This window comes from Diadema setosum, chromosome 10 (genome assembly GCF_964275005.1).
Source record: "Diadema setosum chromosome 10, eeDiaSeto1, whole genome shotgun sequence".
Classification (NCBI taxonomy): Eukaryota; Metazoa; Echinodermata; class Echinoidea; order Diadematoida; family Diadematidae; genus Diadema; species Diadema setosum.
The window spans coordinates 4,344,148-4,366,205 of NC_092694.1; the positions used below are offsets into that span (position 1 = coordinate 4,344,148).

A 22,058-nucleotide genomic window follows, 5' to 3' on the forward strand; every position below is an offset into this window, starting at 1 on the left:
AATAACTTTCGAAAGGATAACTCTACTGCTTTGAAAGTTGGGATTAATCATGGGTAGAATGTGTTAATAGAACTTAATCTGATAATCCCTTCATTGTTGTTGCTCCAGTGGTTTACATCCTGTGTTTTGTCCCTTTCATTGCACAGCTAGCATGGCTTGGTAAAGATTATTAAGCGCTTGAATAGACCCTGTACTTCAGAGCCTCTTTTCTCAGTTCTCACTTTCCCAGAGTAAGCACTTTCTTTCTAGTATTTAGATAGGTTAGGGGAGTCCATGTGATATGAGTTACACATCATTTTAAAGCTTAGAGTCTGCTCTTTAAGAATCTGTCTTCAACTAAAAATCCTTGTCTGGTGAGTTTTCGTTTGTTTTGTGATGCAGAGTCACATATATACTGCAGCCCTGTGATCACTTACATTTTTTTTTAATATCTACCTGCATCCCTGAGGCTGTAGGGAATTATGATGAAACCATGTGTTTATTGAGCATATGCTGTACTTAGTTTCTCTTTCCCTTTAAAAGTAATAAGTTCCATTGAAATGCACAGTAATTTGTAGTCTGTGCACGGTTTTCACCTTCTGACCGTCTGGGTCTGTGTATTTCTGTGTCTTTTGTCTATTTCTGTCTACCAGAACTTCATCTTTATCCTCTAAACTGCCTGTTCTTGAGAACAATATCAATATATATGTGTATCTCTGTCTACCCCCTTTCTATAAAAAATACAACTACTATAAAAGTGGAAATTTTCGCGGTGTTGAAATTTTCACACATTTCGAGCAACCAAGAGCTAGCATGAAAATAAAAGCACGCGAATATTTTTGCGTGCTGTATGTTCCAGTAGTTGTTGTCTTGATTCCGCGGAATTAAAACCAGCGAAACTCTTCTTACCCGGCCAAGCGCGAAAAATTAGATGTGCAAAAATATCCACTTTTACAGTACATGTACTCCTCAACCTGTCTCTTTGTTTGTTATCACTACAATAGTAATCTTATACCAGTCCATACTTTTTCACTGTTCAGCAAGTCCAGACAGGTGTTAGGAAATGTTATCAAGTGCTTTCATGAAAGCATATACTGTGTGCCTAATCGCTTTTCTCCACAGAATGGAAAAAAAAAAAAAAAATTAAAAGAGAATGTGATAAAGAAAGCAAATGAGAGGATGTGTACCTCACCATACGGTTCTGTACTAGAGAAGGCTCAAACACTTTGTATCACCCTAAATGCTGAAATGAGAAGAATATGCATACCATACACTACGTCATAATACCAAGTTTTTATTCTCTTTTTATTGTTGACATCTGTATGTAATGTGTAAAGCAGGCAAGGTGTTGCTACATAACTTATGACCCCTCTGACGTGGGTCCAGAAATACACTGTAGCTCATGAGGTATGCTGCAACGTATCTCCTCAGAGGGCTTGAACGCTCCCAGTTTCGCGTGGTACAGTATGATTCAGTTTGCTAGTAAAATGCTTGAAGATGCCCAGAGAAAGACAAAGATATATTTGATAGTGATGGTGGAGGGAGTGGAAGAGGAATTGCTCTTGAATGATTTTCAATTTTTCTCATGTACTTCACAGAGGACCCCTGTATCCTCGACAACCCCTGCCTGAATGGAGCAACCTGTCAGTACATTGAAATGAGTAACAATTACACCTGCTCCTGTGCTGATGGATGGAGGGGCACAGACTGTGAAATTGGTAAGATTTTGTCATAGAGGTTTATGTTACTTTTGTATTCCCTATCAAAGGTCCAGTTTATCTTTGGGAACAGTGATTTGAACATTTTTCAAGATATGATATTTAATGCATATGTGTAGGTCTGTTGTGTCGCAAAACATCCTATCATATAAGATTTTTACTATGAAAGCCTAAAATATAAGGATATATCTGTATTTTTCTCAATAATCGTAACTGTAGAAGGTTTAGTGTAGAAACATTTTTATTATATTATTCTATTGTTCACTTTTTGTATATTTAACAATACTTAACTTGTTTTGACCAATTCAAATTCTTACAGTGGTTGATTCTATCTCTAACTCACATTTTAGAACTATTTTAAAGTACTAATACTGGGTTTTTGTTTCATCTGCAAATTGTAAATTATGCCTGTAAGATGTAGTGATCAATTCTATAATGCAGCATATTGTTATCCTTGTCAATGGAATAAAACTTGCACATTCATGTGTATATTTTTAACTTTTTTTAAGAGCAAAAGAAGAAGAAGAAAGCCCCAAATTTGGTACACTGTATGTTCAGATATTTTTTTACATTATTTTGGTAATTACAGGTCATCTACATATGTATTGAATATACATATATGGGTACATGCACATGCACATAAGATATTCATCCCTACATGAATACTTTCATTCAAACAGACAGACATTCATATCTATTTCAGACATTTCATATATAGAATGTCAATGCACGTACATGCTTGTAAGCCTCAACTGTTTCTATACATCCAGTGACTGGCACATCAATTTTGGTATACCAGCATTGACTTGCAATTTAATCTGTCTTTGGTCTGCAGTGGACCTGTGCTTCAACACACAGTGCCAGAATGGGGCCACCTGTAACTATGTGGGGGACACCGACTTCTCCTGCACGTGTCCAGTTGGCTGGCTGGGAACACTTTGTCAAGCAGGTAAGCACAGCTACTTGTATTAATGTGGTATTGTGGGAGCACTGTGGAATAGTGAATGGGGCACTGGATGTTTTGATAAACAGAAGGACTGGGGTTCAAATCTCGCTCTGTATGTTCATCTCTGGACAAGAATGTTTTGCCCACATTGACCCTTTCGTCTCAGTGGGTATAAATAGATACCTATAACTATAAATGCTGGGGTAAGAGTAAGAGCAAGACCCTCCCGGAGACCAGTGTTAACCCATTCCTCCGGCAGTTCTCAGAGGGTCTAAACACACAAGACCCTGTAGAATACTACTCATCATTTTGGTGTGGCAGATGATGATTGCTGAGCACTAACCCTCTACCTTACATATTTTTTTTCTTTCATTTTGTTTTTATAGATGATGTCTGCTTGCCCAATCCATGTCAAAATGAGGGTAACTGTACCAACGTTGGACTGACAGATTTCAGCTGTGCGTGTGAGGCAGGTTGGACAGGAGATATGTGTGAAATCGGTAAGACACAGTGAGAAGTTTCTTCTGCACCGACTCCTCTGTTTTTTCCTACTTTATGAAGCTTTGACATTTTGTGTGTGTAATTATCTACATCCCATTCATCTATGACAAAAAAAAAGAAAAAAAGTGACCTTCACCAAAGATGAATGATGTTGCAAATGACATACCCCCCCCCCCCCCCCCCCCCCCGGAAAAAGAAGTAATAATAATAAATGAATGAATAAATGTCTTCTCTGGTGGATGAAGTCCATGATATCAAAATAACTTTTGTTATTGACTCCAGTGTTTGATGGATCTCTGAAGTCATTATCACAGATTAACGTTTCTCTGGAAAGATGGGTAATTTGCTGACCTCCTAAACTTATTCACTCACAGAGGATTCGTGTCTTAGTGACCCGTGCCAGAACGGAGGGGCGTGCGCCCTCACCAACCCGGGCTACGATTGCACCTGTACCGATGGCTGGCTTGGTATCAATTGCGACATAGGTACAGTCACACAGCAATATCTCTTTGACCGAGTAGTTTTTCATGAATCACAGCTAATGTTAAACACAGTTTCATGACATTTACTCCTGTGACATTTGCTCCCATGAAATATCTGTATGCTATAAAAGCCAAGCATTAATTCTACCCACAAACATAATCCTAACTCGAATCCTTATCCTCACAGCAAATTAAACCTACAATGTACTACCCTAGCCCTAACCCTATTAAAGTCCTTGGAGAAAATAAGACTGGAGCAATTTTCGCCGGAGTAAATGTTGAGTCTCTGTCAAGTACCGATGAAAACTTGTGGTAGGTAGTAGGGTACAGTGCAAATTATGTGTTTCTTATGTCTTTGTAGTTGAAACTGACATTGTTCCTGTTACTCAAAAAAAAAAGAGAGAAAAAAAAAATAGCTCCCAGTTAGCATCTCAGATGAATTTTATCATACTCTGAGGTGGAAATAGATTTCAGAGTGCTTCACTAACTTTATATTACTAGTTTTCTTTGCTTAGACATCTTGATGTTTAATATATAATATACTGTACAGTATGTAAAAAAAAAGTACAATTAGATTGTTGCATTGATAACACCCAATATACTAAAACTGTCTAAATGCTACTTCAAGGTCTTAAAATATGACATCTTAGCTCTATTTTGCAGAAAACCCCATTCAATTTGGTTAAGCAGTCACAGAGAAATGTGGATTGTTGTAAAGCATGTCATGGGTCTGATTCTTCCAAGTTTAGCACTTCGATGCTCTCGTGTGTGAATACAATAGACAAAACTTGGAGGGAAGAGATTCCTGACATCCTGTACAAAACTCCTCATTTCTCTTTGACCACTGAAGCAAATCGAATGGGGTTTTCTGTAAGATGTGGGCAATGAGTTAAAGTTTCATACCTTAATTTGTATTTAGATTGATTCACTATTCTTAAAGATATCATTGCGGAGCTCCCGTTGTAATTATTTTTGGGGACATACCGGACATGTACCTTTTTTACTAGTAGCATCGGAATGTAATTTAACAAGGCAAAAATGTTGTATATATCTTTTTGAATGAAGTTATATATATATGTCTTCTCTTTTTTTAATCAGTGGATGCGTGCTCAAGCTCTCCATGCGTCAACCACGGGACCTGTATGACATTCCTCGATAACGAGATCAACGGAACATCAACCTACACGTGCAGCTGCCTGTCACAATTTACGGGCGTCAACTGCGAAAGAGGTAACATCACTTTTGGTCAGTCGTGACGAATGATGTGGACTTGCACCTAATATATCAATGATATCATTATTTGTGACTCTGCATCATCAAAAAGTTGCCAGTCATGGATTTTTAGTTAAGAGCAGATTTTGAAAGAGCAGAATCTAAGCTATAAAATGATGTACAATGTATAAATCAATACAGATGGACCTTCCTAGCCTTATAATTGAAAGAAAGTATGCATTCTGGCAAAGTTTGTGTGCACTGAGAAAAGAGGCTTTTAAGTCTATTCAAGCAGTTAATCTCATCTTGTTGTGCTCTTTGCAGTGAAAGGGGACAAAAACAGGATGTAAAACTCTGTAGCAACCACAATGAATAGAAGGGATTATCAGATTAAGCTGAAATTTTCCACTCTCATTAAGCACCTTCTATTCATGATTGATACCAACTTTACAAGCAGTAGTGCCATCTTTTTAAAAGTTATCAGAGTTGAAAGTGAGGAGTCTGTGTGATGGCCATGGTTTCAAAATTTACCAGTAAGACATGCACCAAATCATTCTTCTTCTTTTTATGCCTCTGCCAACGAATGGCCGGAGGCATTATGTTTTTGGGTCGTCCGTCCGTCCATCCGTCCGTCCGTCTGTCCCGTTTTGTTTTTGTCGATATCTCAAGAACCGTGAAGTGGTTTTGCATCAAACTTGGTATGAGGGTATATCCTGGGGGGATGATACTTTGTTTGGATTTTAGGGTCACGGGGTCAAGGGTCAAAGGTCACAGGTTATTTTGTGGTGAAAAAAGGTTAAAATTTCATGTTTTTCTCCATATATCGCAAATGGTTAAAGGTATCTTCATGGAACTTAGTATATATATGCATGTACCGATAGGCAGTGATTATCTAGGGAAGTTTGGGGTCATGGGTCAAAGGTCAAGGTCAACTCCTCAAAATATCATTACTTTCCTTATATTTATGCAGTGCCTGAAGGATTTTTTTTTAACTTGATGTATGCATGTATAACCCAATATATATTCACATTATAGTCACATTTTACCTTTTACAAAGAGCACTAAATGTCTTGCAGTTTCTTTTTACCCCAATTTTGAATCAAAGACCTGGACATCTTCACATATTACATATCAACCATTATACCTATTAAATGGAAGGCTGGTCTTTGTAGAACTTTGTGGAAGTTTTATTGTATTTGTCCTGGTTTGATAATTTCTGCAAAGGCATAATGGATTACAAACAAGCTGTTTGTGTGAAATTGAAAGTTTGTTCATCACAGGGCTTCAATCAGCCATGATCATTTAAGTATGTAACTATGTTTTATGTTTGTTTGTACTAATATGTTCTTTTCTCCTAATTCATTGTATTCTCCTTCTTCTTCTTCTTCTTCTTCTTCTTCTTCTTCTTCTTCTTCTTCTTCTTCTTCTTCTTCTTCTTCAATCCCTCCTTCTACTTCTTACTATCATCTTCCTCTTCAATTTCCCAGGAGATGACTGCTTCCTAGAGCCATGTAAAAATGGAGCCACCTGTCAACTTCTCAGCCCCGTGGGACACGAGTGCATTTGTGTTACTGGCTTCATTGGAGATGACTGTTCAGTTGGTGAGTATAACCATTACTCTTGCTGATGTTAATACTGTATAGGACCAATATATTGCAAGGTTTTTATTTTTTGCGAATTGTGCGAGTAAGGTGCTATTCGTGAAATTAAAGACACGCGAAAATAGAGATTCTGATCCTGATATAAATGTTATGTACACATATGCATTTCTCCATTCAGTTCACCTCTCCATAACCGCAAATTTAATTGTCGCAAAGTCCCAATCTACAAAAATTTAGACTTGTTAAATATATGGTGTATACAGTAGTCCTTGTAAAGCTGTTGCAACAGACATGAAATTACCTCTTGTTGGCTCTCTTGTAGTCTAATGAAGATTCAGTGGTTAGTCATATAGTTGTCATTCCTAGGATCATTTTATCAGTAAGCTTAGATATATTAACAAGGTTTGTTTGAGGATGCTGTGTAGATTAAATGAATCAATTAAGATTACCAAATCTGTGCCTGTTCTGTATTCACAGTGCCTCACTTTAATCGCATGACTTTGATTTTTTTTTTGTAATTCGTATAAATTATATTAGATATTACTGTATTTTCTTGGATGCTTTGCTTGTCTCACTACAAGGTATATGTTTCTTGTGCTTTTCCTTTCGTCCATGTCCAGAGGACTTTTGCATCAGTGATCCATGCCAGAATGGGGCGAATTGTACCCTGGATTCAACAGGCTACACCTGTGAATGCGAGCCAGGGTTTATTGGCACCCACTGTGAAATAGGTATGGAAGCACGTCTACATTTATCAAAAGTTCATTCAAGCGTATGGCACAGTGTGCCCTGTTAATATCTTTTGCTGACTATTGCTAGTCACCTGGGTTGAGCTACGAAGGGTCGGCATCTTTCGCCCGTTTTCTTGTGTGGGTGGGTAGGTGTTTACCATTTCACTGGGTTAATTGGTACCCTGCACTCCGTGATGAATGAATGATGTGGGATCTACAGTTGTATTACTCAGTATGTGTGTGAGTCCTTGCCAACTCACACAAGGGACCTCCATTTTATGTCCTCGTGCCCGAGGGACAGAGTATTTTGCCTCTTACTAGAGGGTACGGAATGCTTACACACAACATTGCTCAGTGAGGCTTGGGGAAACAAACCCCGAGTCCTTTGAATCTGAAGGCAAACACGCTTCTAACTGAGCCAAATCACTGCCCAATTATCAGGGGCTGAAAGAATTCATTGTCAAGCTAAAACAGTCCACTTCACTCTTGGGATGATGCAAGTGTCTGAACTTCATAAATGTCTTTGATAAGATGGGAATACATTGTAATTTTGTTTTGTTTTGCTTGTTTAGGACAGTAATGACAATATTACATACCCTTCATTGCTAAATGAATGTAGAGAAGTTAGAGTCCTAGAAAACATTTCAATTTCCGTTATGTGGATGATTGATAACTTTGTAACCTATCCCTGGCAAAAAGGCAGCACACATCTAGTTGAATCAGTGTGGAATAACAGTAGAATTTATAAGCTATTGCAACGTGATCAGGGCCAAATTTTTCTATCTTTAGATTTTGTGTCACTTAAAGATTGCATATGATAGAGACGTGAAGCTCTGTCATATATCTTTAAAATAGCCCTGTAAGGCTGAATTAAATATGTAACAGATGCAGAAATCATTCTTTTCTTTTCTTTCTCCAGATGATTACTGTTTCAGTGACCCATGCCAGAATGGAGCCACTTGTAATCTCCAGGGTAATGGCTATGTCTGTGACTGTACCATTGGGTTCCTGGGCACCCATTGTGAAACGGGTGAGTGCATCTTCACTTTTAACCCATCAAGGATGGGCTAGTTTTGCTGTAACACACATTTCCCATAGACACCTGCCCGAGTATACTCGGGACTAGTCTCCAATGGGTTAATTCTTATCATGCATTCAACATTTGGTATTTCCTTCTAGCAGACCTGCTTCCATCAACATTGCTCTGCTCTAATGAGAGGTGGAGGGGGGCAGGGGAGGAAATGAAACATTTCATGTTTGAATATCAGCATACATTGTATTTACATGTACATGTATTTATTTATTCATTTATTCATTCAGTTTTCTTTACCCAGGGTAGCCCCATCAGTGGTTCACACACTGTTATCCTAGGGGGCCCTGCAACAGAATAACAAAATATAACAGTTCAACATACACAAAATAACAAATCAAGGACATTCCTATTTACATCGTAACATCAACACAATATCAATACTCTATATATATGTGACCCGCTACAACAAAATGATCCTAAAGTCGGGTGAGGTCGATTACTTGAAAATTGCATGACAAAATTCCCTAATCGTTCTGCTTTAAATTGATATATAACACATCTTATGAAAATAATCGGCTGCGGAGATATCGATGTTCAAAAGAGAGCATGTCGAGACGTATGGGAAATCACTGTTTCGAGAAAAGCGCCCTAAAAGTTTTCCTTGCGACGCAATCGCGATCAAGGGACACGCTAGTCAATTCTCACCTACGGACAATAGAAGGTAAACCCTAGCAACCCCCGAAATGCTCATTCAAGCACAGCGTCGGCGGTCTCCTCACCGACCAATCAGTGACCAGGATGCCAGGAGAAGCGGCTGGGCATAGCGCACCCCGCCCGCACGCACCAGTCGACCTGGCAGTGTGCGAGCTTCACGCTTCGGTTAGCGGCAAGCAGCAAACTGACCAATGAGATCACTCCGGTCGTTGTTAAGGGCGGAGCCTATCTGTGGCGCTCAATCCAAATTTTCGAACCGGTTTCTGCTTGGTTGAAACGCCAAAAACATGGCCCAGAAAAACGCTATTTTTTGGTCTTTCCTTTCATCATTTTGCCTCAAAATTTCGACAGATGATAGAAGACATGTCAGACTCCAATAATATGTCAAAATCAGAAAATCGTAAGTTTTGACCAATTATGATGCTCCGACTTCAAACTCGATTTTCACGGCTTCGACCGTGCGCGACTTTAGGACCTTTTTGTTGTAGCGGGTCACATATATATGTATAAATGCAAAATTAATCTTTGGCGATAATAATACACAAGTTCACGTTGTTCGAAAAAAAAAATGATACGTTAACATTATACAAGAATATCAAAAAATAACCGAATTCTACCCCAAGTGAGATATGTATGCTGTTACAAACATTGTTATACAAAGGTACAAGAATGCTGGTAAATGCTTTTAGAAGTAGAATATAGGTTTTTAAGAGCCACTGTGTCAACTTGAAACCCAAGTTTGAAACATATTTCCTTTAGGAAAGAAAAACAAGTGTAATAGGTAGTGGTTAAATGTAAATGAAATGTGCTGTATATATAATGCACAATTTTCTCACCTTTTTCTTTTTTTTTTGAAACCATTCACATACACAATCTAGATTATAGATGACACCCTTACCCAACTACACTTTACATAGATTCTTTGCACATGCTCCCCAAATCAGTTTTGAACCAGAATCTGGCACGACTGCAGTCTAACCATTAAATGATCTACCAGGTCTAGGTGTATTAGTTCAGAACTTTGTATTGACACTCTCCTCCATTTTAGTTGGATATTTCCTTCTTCTTTCTTAAGTGAGTGGTGATTTCAGTGATTCACAAAATATAATTGATGTCATTGTAGTGTAATATTGCTTTCATTATGATAAACTCCATTTATGATATATTTTCTGTGACGTGTCATTCAATACCAACCTTCCCAGCTGATGCCTGTTTCTTGGGCCCCTGCAAGAACGGCGCCACATGTAACACTCTATCGAGTGTGACCAACGGCGTTACAGACTTCACCTGTACCTGTGTGCCTGGATTCACAGAGGCTGACTGCGGGAGAGGTATATTAGGCAAATTCTAGTAATTCTAGGCATACTATAGTAGTGATTTATTCTGGACTTTTTATCTGCATGTGTTCATTTTCCCCTCATATTGATAGTAATTATCGTATCATGACTGTTGCTATGGTCTAAGTACATTATAAATTCCCATTGATTCTAAACTTACTTGTTGGCCTGTTACGACATCTCTTCTGGATTACAATACTTTGTAGTTCATCCATCTGTATCTCTGCATACCATAGATGTGCCCTTGAAGAATCAGTGCTTTTAGGGAGTGCTAGTTAAAAGTCATACAGGGTATGATAAGAGTTGCCGAGCAGATAGAAATTTGATCTTGCATTCTGATGTTCACAAAGCAATAAATGACAAATAGGCTGTATCTAGATACATTATACAAGGTTTATGTACAGTACAATGTGAGTTCAGTGTGATCTTTTGCAAATTCCCATTAATAAAAGAAAGTTTTTACTTTGTTCTTTGTACAGTGGACGAGTGTTTCAACAATCCCTGTCAGAATGGCGGCAGCTGTTCTCTTCTCTCTGGATCTGGATACACATGTGACTGTCCTGATCCATTTATTGGGGACAACTGTGAAATAGGTAAGAAGTACAAGAAGAACATACATACATAGGTTTATGTAAACTCAAAACCAAAGGGTGTCAACAGCTATTGATTTACATGAGATGGTTGTGTTTCAAAGGGAACTCAAGATTTCAAATCTTTATCTTATCAATTTATCATAATGGTCCTCTGTCCTTAATGATTATTTCTCTTTCAAAGTAAAATCATAATTCATATCATATGTTGTAAACATTCAGCAGTGTGTACTGCTGTGTTTGCGGTTGTCAATTTGTGAAATAACTGGTCCTTTGATGCTGTCAGGATTTCAGCGTAATCATGAATGATTCAAACAGATAATACGTTTTGGTGGAATTCAGTTATTCCATGGAACTTTCTGTTTCTTGCAAACAAAGAAAAACACTAGATATAATGACAAGGAATTTTATGTCAAATATTGATCAGTAATACATAAACATAATATGTAGGAGCAATAATGAACTAACAGAATGATGTAAGAGCAGTAATGAACACAAAAATTGGTTTAGATGAAAAGAAAGACAAGAAAAGGGAATGCAAAAGTTTGACATGACTGGTTTTCATTGACATCTTGGTTTCTCGTTTTGTGAATTTTAGAGCAGTGATAATGATGGAACTTATTTAATATCTTCGTCTGACTCTATCCCCCAGAGGACTTCTGTTTCAGCGATCCGTGCCAGAATGCTGCAACCTGTACCCTCCTGGCAAACGGAATGGGATACACCTGTCAGTGTGCGTTCGGCTTCACAGGGACGCACTGCCAACTTGGTGAGTGGGCCGTCAGGATTGCACAGATCAAAAGTTTTCAACATGTCAAGAGATACAATTCTGTTCTTTCACAGCACAGCTTTGAAGAGGGAAAATCTGTGATCAGTGCACTAGATTATTACTTTCGTACAAACTAACAAATAAGCAAACAAACAAACAAAGAGACAGACAGACAAACAGACAGTCATGTCAATATATTTCCTTGCTGTAATTTAGATACACACCAACACACAGCCATTTTCAAGAAAGATCGACTGTCAAAAAAAAAAAAAAAAAATTGTAGAGCTTTCAACTTTTCAACATTCATGGTCATTGCATTATGGGAGTGCATTTTTATTCTTAAAAGGAGGAAGGGAAAGTTGCAGAACTTTCCTAATATTGTGTGATGTTTGTTTGTATCAAATTGCATACTTGTGTTACAAACACACCAAAATTCAGTCATTTCATTTCATTTCATTTATTTGGCAAAATATAAAACAATATACAACCTACAGGTCATTACAAAGAAACAAATACATGCCAGGGGCCCGTTGCATAAAACTCCAACCGGATTTTTTTCTGGTTGAAATCACAAAATTCCGGTTGGAAGCTCCCAACCAGAGTTTTTATGCAACGGATTTTACATTCTTAGATTAGCAACCTTAAAAAATTCAGGTTGGGCAAATCCCAACCAGAATTTTCTAAGGTTGTTAAAAAAGTTTTATGCAACGGGACCCAGGACTCCTAAGAAGCAATTGTGTGCTTGTGGCTGGAGCCCTCAAACCCCCCCCAAAAAAAGAAAGATAAAATACTGTACATACAATCAATCAACACTTATTGTGACATGGACCAATACATACAGAAGATTAGTCCAAATTGAAATAACACATATATGGGTACTGCAATCATCTGATTCGATTGAACATTTTGTATGTTTGCAAAATACCTCTATCCATTAGTTCTCTTTTGACAGATAGTCAACCTTACATTGTAAGTATGATACTTAGAGATGATTATTATGTGCATGTCTTTTCCCATGGAAAGCTAAAAAAAAAGCTAGAAGAAATGGCACAAATTAAAATGAAGAAAAAGGAAACAAATCCTGACCCTACATCATTAATGATAATCTATAATCAGTAAGTTTAGGTAATATTACCTTTTTCTGCTATTGGAGTGATGTTCAATTAATCTTTATGGGAAGCAGTTTACTACCAAGAGAGATGTTTTTGTGAGAGATGTAATACAGAAGCCGCAATATGATTTGTGTGTGTGATATGACTGAAGTGCTGATATTCAAATAATACCGTTTACACTTGCAGTGCGATATATTATGGTCTGTAATACTATGTGTTAAGGAAGAAGGTCTGTAATACCATGTGTTTTGGAAGATATTCAAATTACCGCAATATCGATTTCTGCCCCAATATCTCATGTCCTGTATGGTATGTCATGTTATGCTAACAATGAAAATCTTTGAGCCGAAATGCCTTTTTCATAATAATTTTTTCTTTGTTTTATGATGCAGTGGACTTTTGTCTGAGTGACCCTTGTCAGAATGGAGGCACCTGTAATCTGGACCAGAATGGTAATGGTTACACCTGTCAGTGCCCTGCAGGCTATATCGGCTCCCACTGTGAAATAGGTAAGAACCACAAGGGGTGGGGAGAACAGAGCTCCATTTCACAAAAATTTGCTGCAATGGCAGGTGTCATGGTAACAACAAGAATCTTGCTTCCTGATTGGCTGTCGCTAATGGGAAGTTTATATTCTAGTGAGAATTGCTATCCTAACATCTTTCTACCTGTCGCAACCAGGACAGTCAAATGATGGCGTGCCTGGCATACATTCCCACTTTCATTAGTGTCTTTCAAAAAACATTGGCTCTGAATATTGTGGGATGAATTCATAGATAGATAGATTGATAGATAGGTGGGTAGATAGGTAGATAGATAGATAGATAGATAGATAGATAGATAGATAGATAGATAGATAGATAGATAGATAGATAGATAGATAGATAGATAGATGAATTTGACATAGATTCATTAAGATATTGGATTATTGTTAAACAAAAATGGCATAAATTCATTAGAACAAAACATAAATGACATACAGTTCAGTTGCAAGCTATATACATTTCATTACAAGACTAGAGTTGCATACTGTGAGGATTACACTTTGAAAGTTGGTTTGAAAAATCTTTGGCTTGGATATTTTTTACATACTTACCAACTAGTAAGATTTTATCAGATTCAGTATTAAAGATTTTTACGTTAAAAATAGCAAAATCAGATTTTCTGTCAGAGAAATCAGATTTTCAAAAAATATTTAGATATACCTTTCATGTGTATTTTCTGAAGATTTGACCGAAAGTAAGATTTTTAACTTCAGTTTGCATATAAAATAAGATTTTTGCAATCCACGAGTAAGATATTTCATCTTGAAATGTTGGCGGGTATGTTTTTAGTAAATATCATGCTGCAGCTTAAGTAGAGGGTGATTGTTCACTTCTAACAGATTGTGGGGTGGTACAATTGCTGTCATTTTGACTTACAAGTTCATGGCTGCAACTTGTGCAAGTAAAACTAGTGTCAATGAACAGGAAGGCAGACTGCTGTAGGTTAACTTTAAAAACTGTATGTATTAGAAATGATTATGGACTTGTTGCTCTAAAACTTGGATCGTGATATGAATTTTGCTTTGTATCTTTAGAGGACTTTTGCTTCAGTGACCCATGTCAGAATGGAGCCACTTGTGAGCTTGGTCCCCAGGGTTACAACTGCACATGCCCCCCAGACTACTTTGGTATTCATTGTGAGGAATGTAAGTACCTCCCTGACAATATTTATTCATTTCATCACATTTCATTATCAGTAACCTCTAATACTGTACGAGCTGAAATTTTTTGCGTACAGATATTTTCGCGAATTGCTGCGTGGAAGACATTTTCGCGTGTTGTTAATTTCGCGGTTGTGAGGGTCTAACTGAACTTAGTTATTCGCGCGTTGTTATTTTTGCGGTTCAAAGGCGATTCGCGAAATTCACGGAAATAAAACCACTGCAAAAATTTCAGCTTGTACAGTATTTCATTGACACATGCGTGTACCAAGGAATTTCTTTCTACATTTATCTCTTTTTATTTGTGTTTTTGTTAAGCTTTGATATCATTAAAATAGACAGAGTCTAATTACATTAGGGTATAGATCTATTAGGTTTTAAAACACTGTAATCTGTGTCAGTCAGGGAACTTCCAAAATTAGAAGAAAAGATGATGTAATGGGTCATGCAATGAGTCAGATGCATTGTTCTATCAGTGAATACAATGTAAATCAACTATTCTTAGGCACAATAAAGCCTCTCAGTTATGGCTGAAGTAGACATTACATAAAAGCAGCACCAAAACTGAACAGTTCCTTTATAGAAAAAATGAGCATCAGCATGAAAAAAAAACCAAAAACACACCACCATTTCCCCAATCTGAATATGGATATTAGTCATTTATATGCATATTGTACATGTACAGTATGTAGTTTTTTAGGTTAATGCTACACACCAAAACATCAAAAAGACTAAACAGAAAGAGTAATGAAGAGTTTTGTCATCCAAGTACAGTTGAACCTCTCGTATCCGGACAAGTCGGGACCGGGGCTCATCCGGATAAGGGATTTGGCCGGATACGGGAGACTCAATGCTTTATACATGTACATATACGTACACATGTACTGATGTAGCCCATTGTAGTACCACATGTAGTAATGTGTATACTGCAACCTTTTCATTGTTACACTCAGTAACAGACCCCAAAATAGAGGTGTATGTTAATGTTGGAAGTAATATGTCATTCATGTGTGTTTGTGTAGGAGTTCTCAAGGAGTTGGGAATCCCCCTTTCCTCCCGTAATTATCAAAAAAAAAAAAAAATCACGGCGAGATTGCGTCCGTATAATAGAGAGATCCGGATAAAGGGAGGCCGGATAAGAGAGGTTCAACTGTATTCACATCTCTTCATCTCTTCCCCTTTCCCAGTTGACTACTGCTACAGTGAACCTTGTCAAAACAACGCCACGTGTAACTTGCAGGAACTCATCAATTATGAGTGCATCTGCACCGATGAATTCCTTGGACGACACTGTGAAGTTGGTAAGAATATTACGTCGGTTGAGAATGATAGGGTGTTAAGTTGCCACTAAAGCCATAGTGTTAGAGGCATCGTAATGCCCTTCTTATTCTCAATTGAAGATTATAGATGTTATCATTTACCAATGAAGGCTAACCGCTTAGGTGTAAAACCTCTTCTTCTAGAGGGCCTTACACTGTACTAATGTTGTAATTACCCCCAGCATTGCAGGGGGCCCATCTTAGTCCATCGGTCAGTATAAGGGACTCAGCAAGTATAACACCTTGACGTTATATTGGGGTCTTTAAGAGAATACTATTAGGCTACTTGTTACACACAGAGACAATTATTGTAATGATTTCAGTCACAAGACTCATTGTGTAAACCATGATGATACTAGAAAATTGATGGACACTTACTGAAAATATGTGTGTCCTTGATAATAGTAGAAAATATGAATGATCATTCAACTTAACTAAAATGTATGACTTTTAACTTCAAATCTAAGAAATCTAGTACATTTGTACATGTATATACCTCCCAGCTTTAATTTCATGGTGGCTTGAACCAAAATCAAATCATGCGAGACATACAAAGCATGTGATTGGATACAAGTTGACAGACGTAGACTACATTTAGAATAGAGAAAACTCTGAAAGTGACTGGTAAGGAAAGATGACTGGGAGAATTTTATGTCCTTTATTTTCTTTAGTACAGATTATATTGTGTAAATCATTTGGGTGGCTTATTGACTACTGCATACTTCCTTTGTTATGTGTGTGCTTTTGTTTATTTTTGTTCATTGCAGACAATTATTGTCACAGTGATCCGTGTCAGAATGGAGGAGTCTGTATCTTGGAGGTGGATGGATTTAAATGTGAATGCCCTGCCAGGTTCCTAGGGGACTTTTGTGAAACGGGTATTATACTTCTCTTTGTTTTCTTCTTCTCTTGTGTATTAAACAAGCAGTGGCGGATCCAGAGGGGGGTGCAACCGGCGCACCCCCCTTATTTTTTGTTAAAAACAAAAGAAATAAAAAGAAAAAAATGAAATGAAACCTGGAAATGGCACCAGAAATGTTAGATTCAAATGTGAATGCCCTGCCAGGTTCCTGGGGGACTTTTGTGAAACGGGTATTATACTTCTCTTTGTTTTCTTCTTCTTCTCTTGTGTCTTACACAAGCAGTGGCGGATCCAGAGGGGGGCGCAACCGGCACACCCCCTTCTTATTTTTCGTTAGAAACAAAAGAAATAAAAAGAAAAAAATGAAATGAAACCTGGAAGTGGCACCAGAAATATTAGTTGTGCCCACCCCCCCCCCCCCCTTACAGACAATGACAATGCACAAACATTTACAGAAGAATTCAGATTTAGTTAAACAAAATGTTCAGTTGCTGTAGTATGCGTTAGCTTTCTGTATAACATAGTTCTGTTACCTGTAACTTCTAATAAGTATATCTCAAAATTTTGACTAAAGTAAACTTGAAAGCCTTTCAAAAGTCATACATTGTTCATTGATATGCTGAAAAGAAAGTGGCAAAATCACAGAAGACATTGCTATGCAGGTGCACTGATTCCCCCCTGAAAAACAAACAAAAATGCATGCATCAAGTAATCAAAGATGACACTGAAGACAAGTAGAGTCATCAAGGCTCTTTAAAGATTATATGTGATGCGTCTTTACAAAAGCAATAAAGTGTCTTGAAAATAATATTTTGGTTAATGCCAGATCTGAAATCTTTAGATTCTAAGCTTTAAATTGGTATAATATGTGCAATTTGCTCGTCCTCATTGCACACAAGACATTCTAAAAGATTATCCAAAAAAAAAAAAAAAAAAACAGTAAAAGTTTTAGTGCCAAAGTTGGCTTTACATACATTTTTCTTCCCTTCATGGTCTCCAACTTTCTACATGTAATGTGATGACTCAGCATGTATACTGATATACGTCTGAGACATAAGATCTAATGACACTTGCTTTTATGATTAAAATGCAAGTATTTTAGGGGGAGGGTGTGTACGTCAATATCTATCAATGTAGTGTCTGACTAGGTTTCTGTAATGTATATTTACACATGTCGAGTGTTAAGAAGATTACTAGACTAAAGAATAATTGATACTATGATAACAGTGTGTGTGTATCTGATTCAAAACCACACAGCATACTGTATATTACAAATATATGACACACTTTTCATATGTGTTGTATACTTGAGCGGGTGAGTGTTAATTTCATTCCTGCTTCTTCTTCCACAGAGGACTTCTGCTTCGACAAACCTTGTGAAAACAATTCCACGTGTGAACTGAGACCCACGGGGTATGAATGTGAATGCACCACTGGATTCACAGGGATGCAGTGTGGAAATGGTGAGTTCTCACGAATCTTTGTGCTATCTGTTTTATCATCTTATCTTATGCTATCTTTCTTTTGTAACTTATTTTGCCGTATTTCATCTTCTTTCATACTGATTTGTCATATTACATCCTGTTTTGCTACATCTCTATCTATTTGTTTTCCCATTTGTTTGTGCATTGCCTCCTGTAATTATAGTTTTGTCTTATATCCCACATAACGTCGCTGGGGTGACAAAACCTCGTATCTCAAAATTGTCAAATGTTCAGGAGAGCGAAAAAACATGGCGGCCAAAGCACTATAGTGAATGGGAAAGCCTTCTCTTTGACATGTCATGGTGGCTTCATTTTTGTAGTAAGACAGTTAGGATTTGGCCAAGACATCACTTGACCCATTATTTGACCATTAAGCTAAAAAAAAATTTTTTGACATTTTTGAGATACGAGGTCTTGTCACCCCAGCGACAATAAGTATGTTAGACCAGTGGGATTACTTGAATTTGTAACATGTGACCGAGAGATGTATTTCTTTCAACACCCATGCCGTGGTGTTATCACATATATGATATATTTTTTCGTTGGCACTTTTTATCGTACCCATGATTGCAATCGATAAAGGTATCGCTCACATCTATTGGCCATGGCCAAGTCCAGCAGATGCACCAACGCCACACATTTGTGCACATCACACAATTATTGATAAAACAGTATCGCTTGTTATCGTTGTAGATCTGTTAGCCTCATTCATTCGACTGCCGCTGACCGTGGTTGTACCGCCTGTGTTGTAGTATTCAGCACGATTATAAAATAAATATCTGCATGTTTGATAGAATACATTTTTATCAAATCTCAAATTTGTCAATCGATGTGGGATATAAAGCAAATAATCATCTCCTATTTCTCGGGTAATGGATACAATCTAACATCGCCTCGGCGATCCTTAAGGTGTCAATCAGCCCTCACCTTTGGCTCGGCTTTGTAGACACCTGGCGTATTACCTTGGGAATGTTAGATTGTATACCATCGCTCTCACAGTCGATGATGATTTGCTTATTATCAACCCAGGAATTTGGCATGGGAAACATGTCCAGAAAGTAAAGTAATTCACTGGTTTTCTCATATCTTGTTTCTGTTTTTAGTTGATCACTGTTTGAGTGCACCATGCCAGAACAATGCCACATGTCAGTTGCTGGACTCCGGCTATCTATGTGCCTGTGAGGTGGGCTTCATCGGAACTCACTGTGAATTTGGTAAGAATTATTCACAATTCAATTTTGAAGTCATGATGTGCCAAGAATCTTGAACTTTCTTGTATTTTCAGTATACATGTAAGCAGGGCTCGACACTAACGGTGGCCCGGTGGCCCGGGGCCACCAAAAATGAAAGTCGGGCCACCAAAAATGAAAGTCGGGCCACCAAATTTGAAAAAAGGGCAAATTTGGTGGCCCGCCTCGGGCCACCAAAATCTTTTTTAAAGTATGTCAATAAATTCGTAACTTTTTGCACCGAAATGCATAAATGCATGCAGTGAGTTAATGTTTTTTTATTGGTTTTTTTTTTCGGGGCACTAAATTTTTCTCTTGGGCCACCAAAAATTTGAAATTGATGATTTTGGTGGCCCCATCGGGCCACCAAAAAATAAAGTTAGTGTGGAGCCCTGATGTAAGTGTTGTTGTTTTTTTCTCTTTGCTACATCTTATAAATATTTGTCTTGGTATGATAAGATATCCCACTAACAGATGGTGAATTACCAATGAAAATATACTCTTTTTATGTGTTACTTATCAAAGTGTAGCAAAAAATGCTGCTGAAAACTGCTTATCCAGAAGTGGCGACCCAATGGAGTCAAAAGGGGCCTGAGCTTTCGATCCGAGCAGAATCTTTGTCAGAGGCAAAATGAGAAACAGGCAGGGAGAGCAATCACATAATTATAAGGACTTCACACAACAAGAACAGTCAGTGACAGGCTAGGGACACAGAACAAAGAAAACAAAAGGAAAGGGTAGGAGGTCATTGGCAAGGTGCCCAACAGTTAAAGGGAGGGGATTAGAGCAGGAGGGTGGACAGACAAAAGGCAGAGGAGGGTTAGTAATGATCCTGAGGATCATGGGGGCAACCACTGAAGGAAAAGGATGAATAAGGAGGCAACATCAAACAAGATAAAGAACAACAGAGGGGTAGAGAAAGGAAAACAGTGAAATAGCAACAGCAGGCATTTCTAGTAAGGACACTTTCTTTCCTTTTTTTTTTTTTTTTTTTAAGACTTGTGTGATGAGATATGTCCTAGAGGCCCCTTTTCATTTCTTGGAAACCTTTTTTTTTACACTCTTCACTTTAACCCTAATAACCCTTGAAAGGATGTTTCAACTGCTTTGAAAGTTAGTATCACAATAATTGTATTAATGGATAGAATGATCTAACAGAGCATGTCCAATTTCAGCTTAATCAGGTAATCCCTTCATTGTGTTGCTATGGAGTTGTACATCCTGTTTTTTCCCCATTCATTGCACAGAACATGGCTTGGTGAGAATAAGCCACCCTTATTAATACTTCAGAGCCTCTTGCTCAGTACATACTTATCCAAAGTTTGTGCTTTCTTTCCAGAGTTTAGATAGGTTAGGAGAGTCACTTTGAATTGAGATATACATCATTTTAGAGCTTCAAGTTGGCTCTTTCAGAATCTGTTCCTGAATAATGTTGGTTTAGTGGTCTTACACAATGATGTCATCATCAGGCCTATATGCATCAAAGTTATAGAAGCGTGCATGATTGTGAGATTCCTTTCTCAACTTACATGTACTTCTCTGTAATCTTGGTGCATGCATTATATATTTACTTCATATATTTATTCGATTGTCACCCTCAAGGGGTTGGTTTCAGATAGTCTTGCATGATTGTGAGATTCCTTTCTCAACTTGCATGTACTTCTCTGTAATCTCAGTGCATGAATTATATATTTTTATGCAATATACCCATACCTCTCCACCAGTTTTTACATGAAGTTTCAAAGTTTATTCAATGTACAAAAACCTCATGCTCTCATTGTTTACCATCGAGCCATTTTATGCTGTTCTTTGTCCCACCAGTGAATTACTGCTTGAACAACCCCTGTGAGAATGGAGCAACCTGCCAGCTGGGCAACGAAACGTTTGTCTGTATCTGCAAGCCGGGCTTTGTTGGAGATCGCTGTGAAACAGGTTTGTTGCTTCACTCCTTCTAGACTGAATTCACCGGCAGGAGAAGTCTTTCCCTTCCTTCCGTAGAAGCTAATTAACAAGTTATATACAGAGACTCCAACTCTCCCGTTTTCGACGAGAGATCTCCCGCCGAAAGCCCATTTTTGCAAAATCTCCCGTTCTCCCGCTTGAGATTTGATTTCTCCCGCCCTGGCTCTGTGTCTCCCGGTGGAAAGGATTTCTTACTTATTGCTATCGTATGTTGAAAAAATAAGCCTTAGATAGCACCAGGGAACATCTAGAACCCTAGGAACTTCGCGCTTCGCACACATCAACTTGGAGTCACCCGTTTGCTAGGGGTTTCGGGTGGGAGAATCTCCAGATCAGAAGGTGATTGGGATTGGAGTCTCTGTATATATCATTTGAAACTTAGAGCTTTCTCTTTGAAACTGTGTATGTAAAAAAGTGAAGATTCACTCTGGCCTACTTTTTGTGGGTTTTGGTCTGGGCTGTCACATTTAGATTTTCTTGCAATAGATGTATCCATGTTTAATAATTCTCCCCTGCTCCACCACCTTCTATTCCCAGAAAACTTCTGCTACTCGCAGCCCTGCATCAATGGGGGATCGTGCTCCCTCCTCGTGGATGGCTACAACTGCAGCTGTGTCTGGCCCTGGGCCGGAGACAACTGTGAGATACGTAAGTCCAGCACACAAACGTGTCCTTTGCCAACATACAGTACGTGTAGAGTCAAACTAGTGGCATGAAGGAAACAGGAATGCTAGTATTCAGGCAAATGCCTGAATTCTCGCCCCGGTAGTAT

General features: G+C 38.1%; 1 protein-coding gene across 1 annotated transcript in view; it reads left to right on the top strand.

The window, feature by feature from the left end:
* The window catches only part of LOC140234424 (uncharacterized), a 101,553-nt gene that overhangs the window by 35,118 nt on the left and 44,377 nt on the right, over window positions 1–22,058 (top strand). The window contains exons 13-31 of the mRNA XM_072314469.1: window positions 1,578–1,697; window positions 2,533–2,646; window positions 3,030–3,143; window positions 3,519–3,629; window positions 4,725–4,856; window positions 6,326–6,439; window positions 7,060–7,170; window positions 8,090–8,200; window positions 10,120–10,248; window positions 10,734–10,847; window positions 11,497–11,613; window positions 13,118–13,234; window positions 14,305–14,415; window positions 15,618–15,731; window positions 16,517–16,627; window positions 17,964–18,074; window positions 19,199–19,309; window positions 21,146–21,256; window positions 21,824–21,934. Of these exons, the coding sequence (XP_072170570.1) occupies window positions 1,578–1,697; window positions 2,533–2,646; window positions 3,030–3,143; window positions 3,519–3,629; window positions 4,725–4,856; window positions 6,326–6,439; window positions 7,060–7,170; window positions 8,090–8,200; window positions 10,120–10,248; window positions 10,734–10,847; window positions 11,497–11,613; window positions 13,118–13,234; window positions 14,305–14,415; window positions 15,618–15,731; window positions 16,517–16,627; window positions 17,964–18,074; window positions 19,199–19,309; window positions 21,146–21,256; window positions 21,824–21,934 (2,184 nt within the window). The remainder of the gene's footprint in view (window positions 1–1,577; window positions 1,698–2,532; window positions 2,647–3,029; window positions 3,144–3,518; window positions 3,630–4,724; window positions 4,857–6,325; window positions 6,440–7,059; window positions 7,171–8,089; window positions 8,201–10,119; window positions 10,249–10,733; window positions 10,848–11,496; window positions 11,614–13,117; window positions 13,235–14,304; window positions 14,416–15,617; window positions 15,732–16,516; window positions 16,628–17,963; window positions 18,075–19,198; window positions 19,310–21,145; window positions 21,257–21,823; window positions 21,935–22,058) is intronic.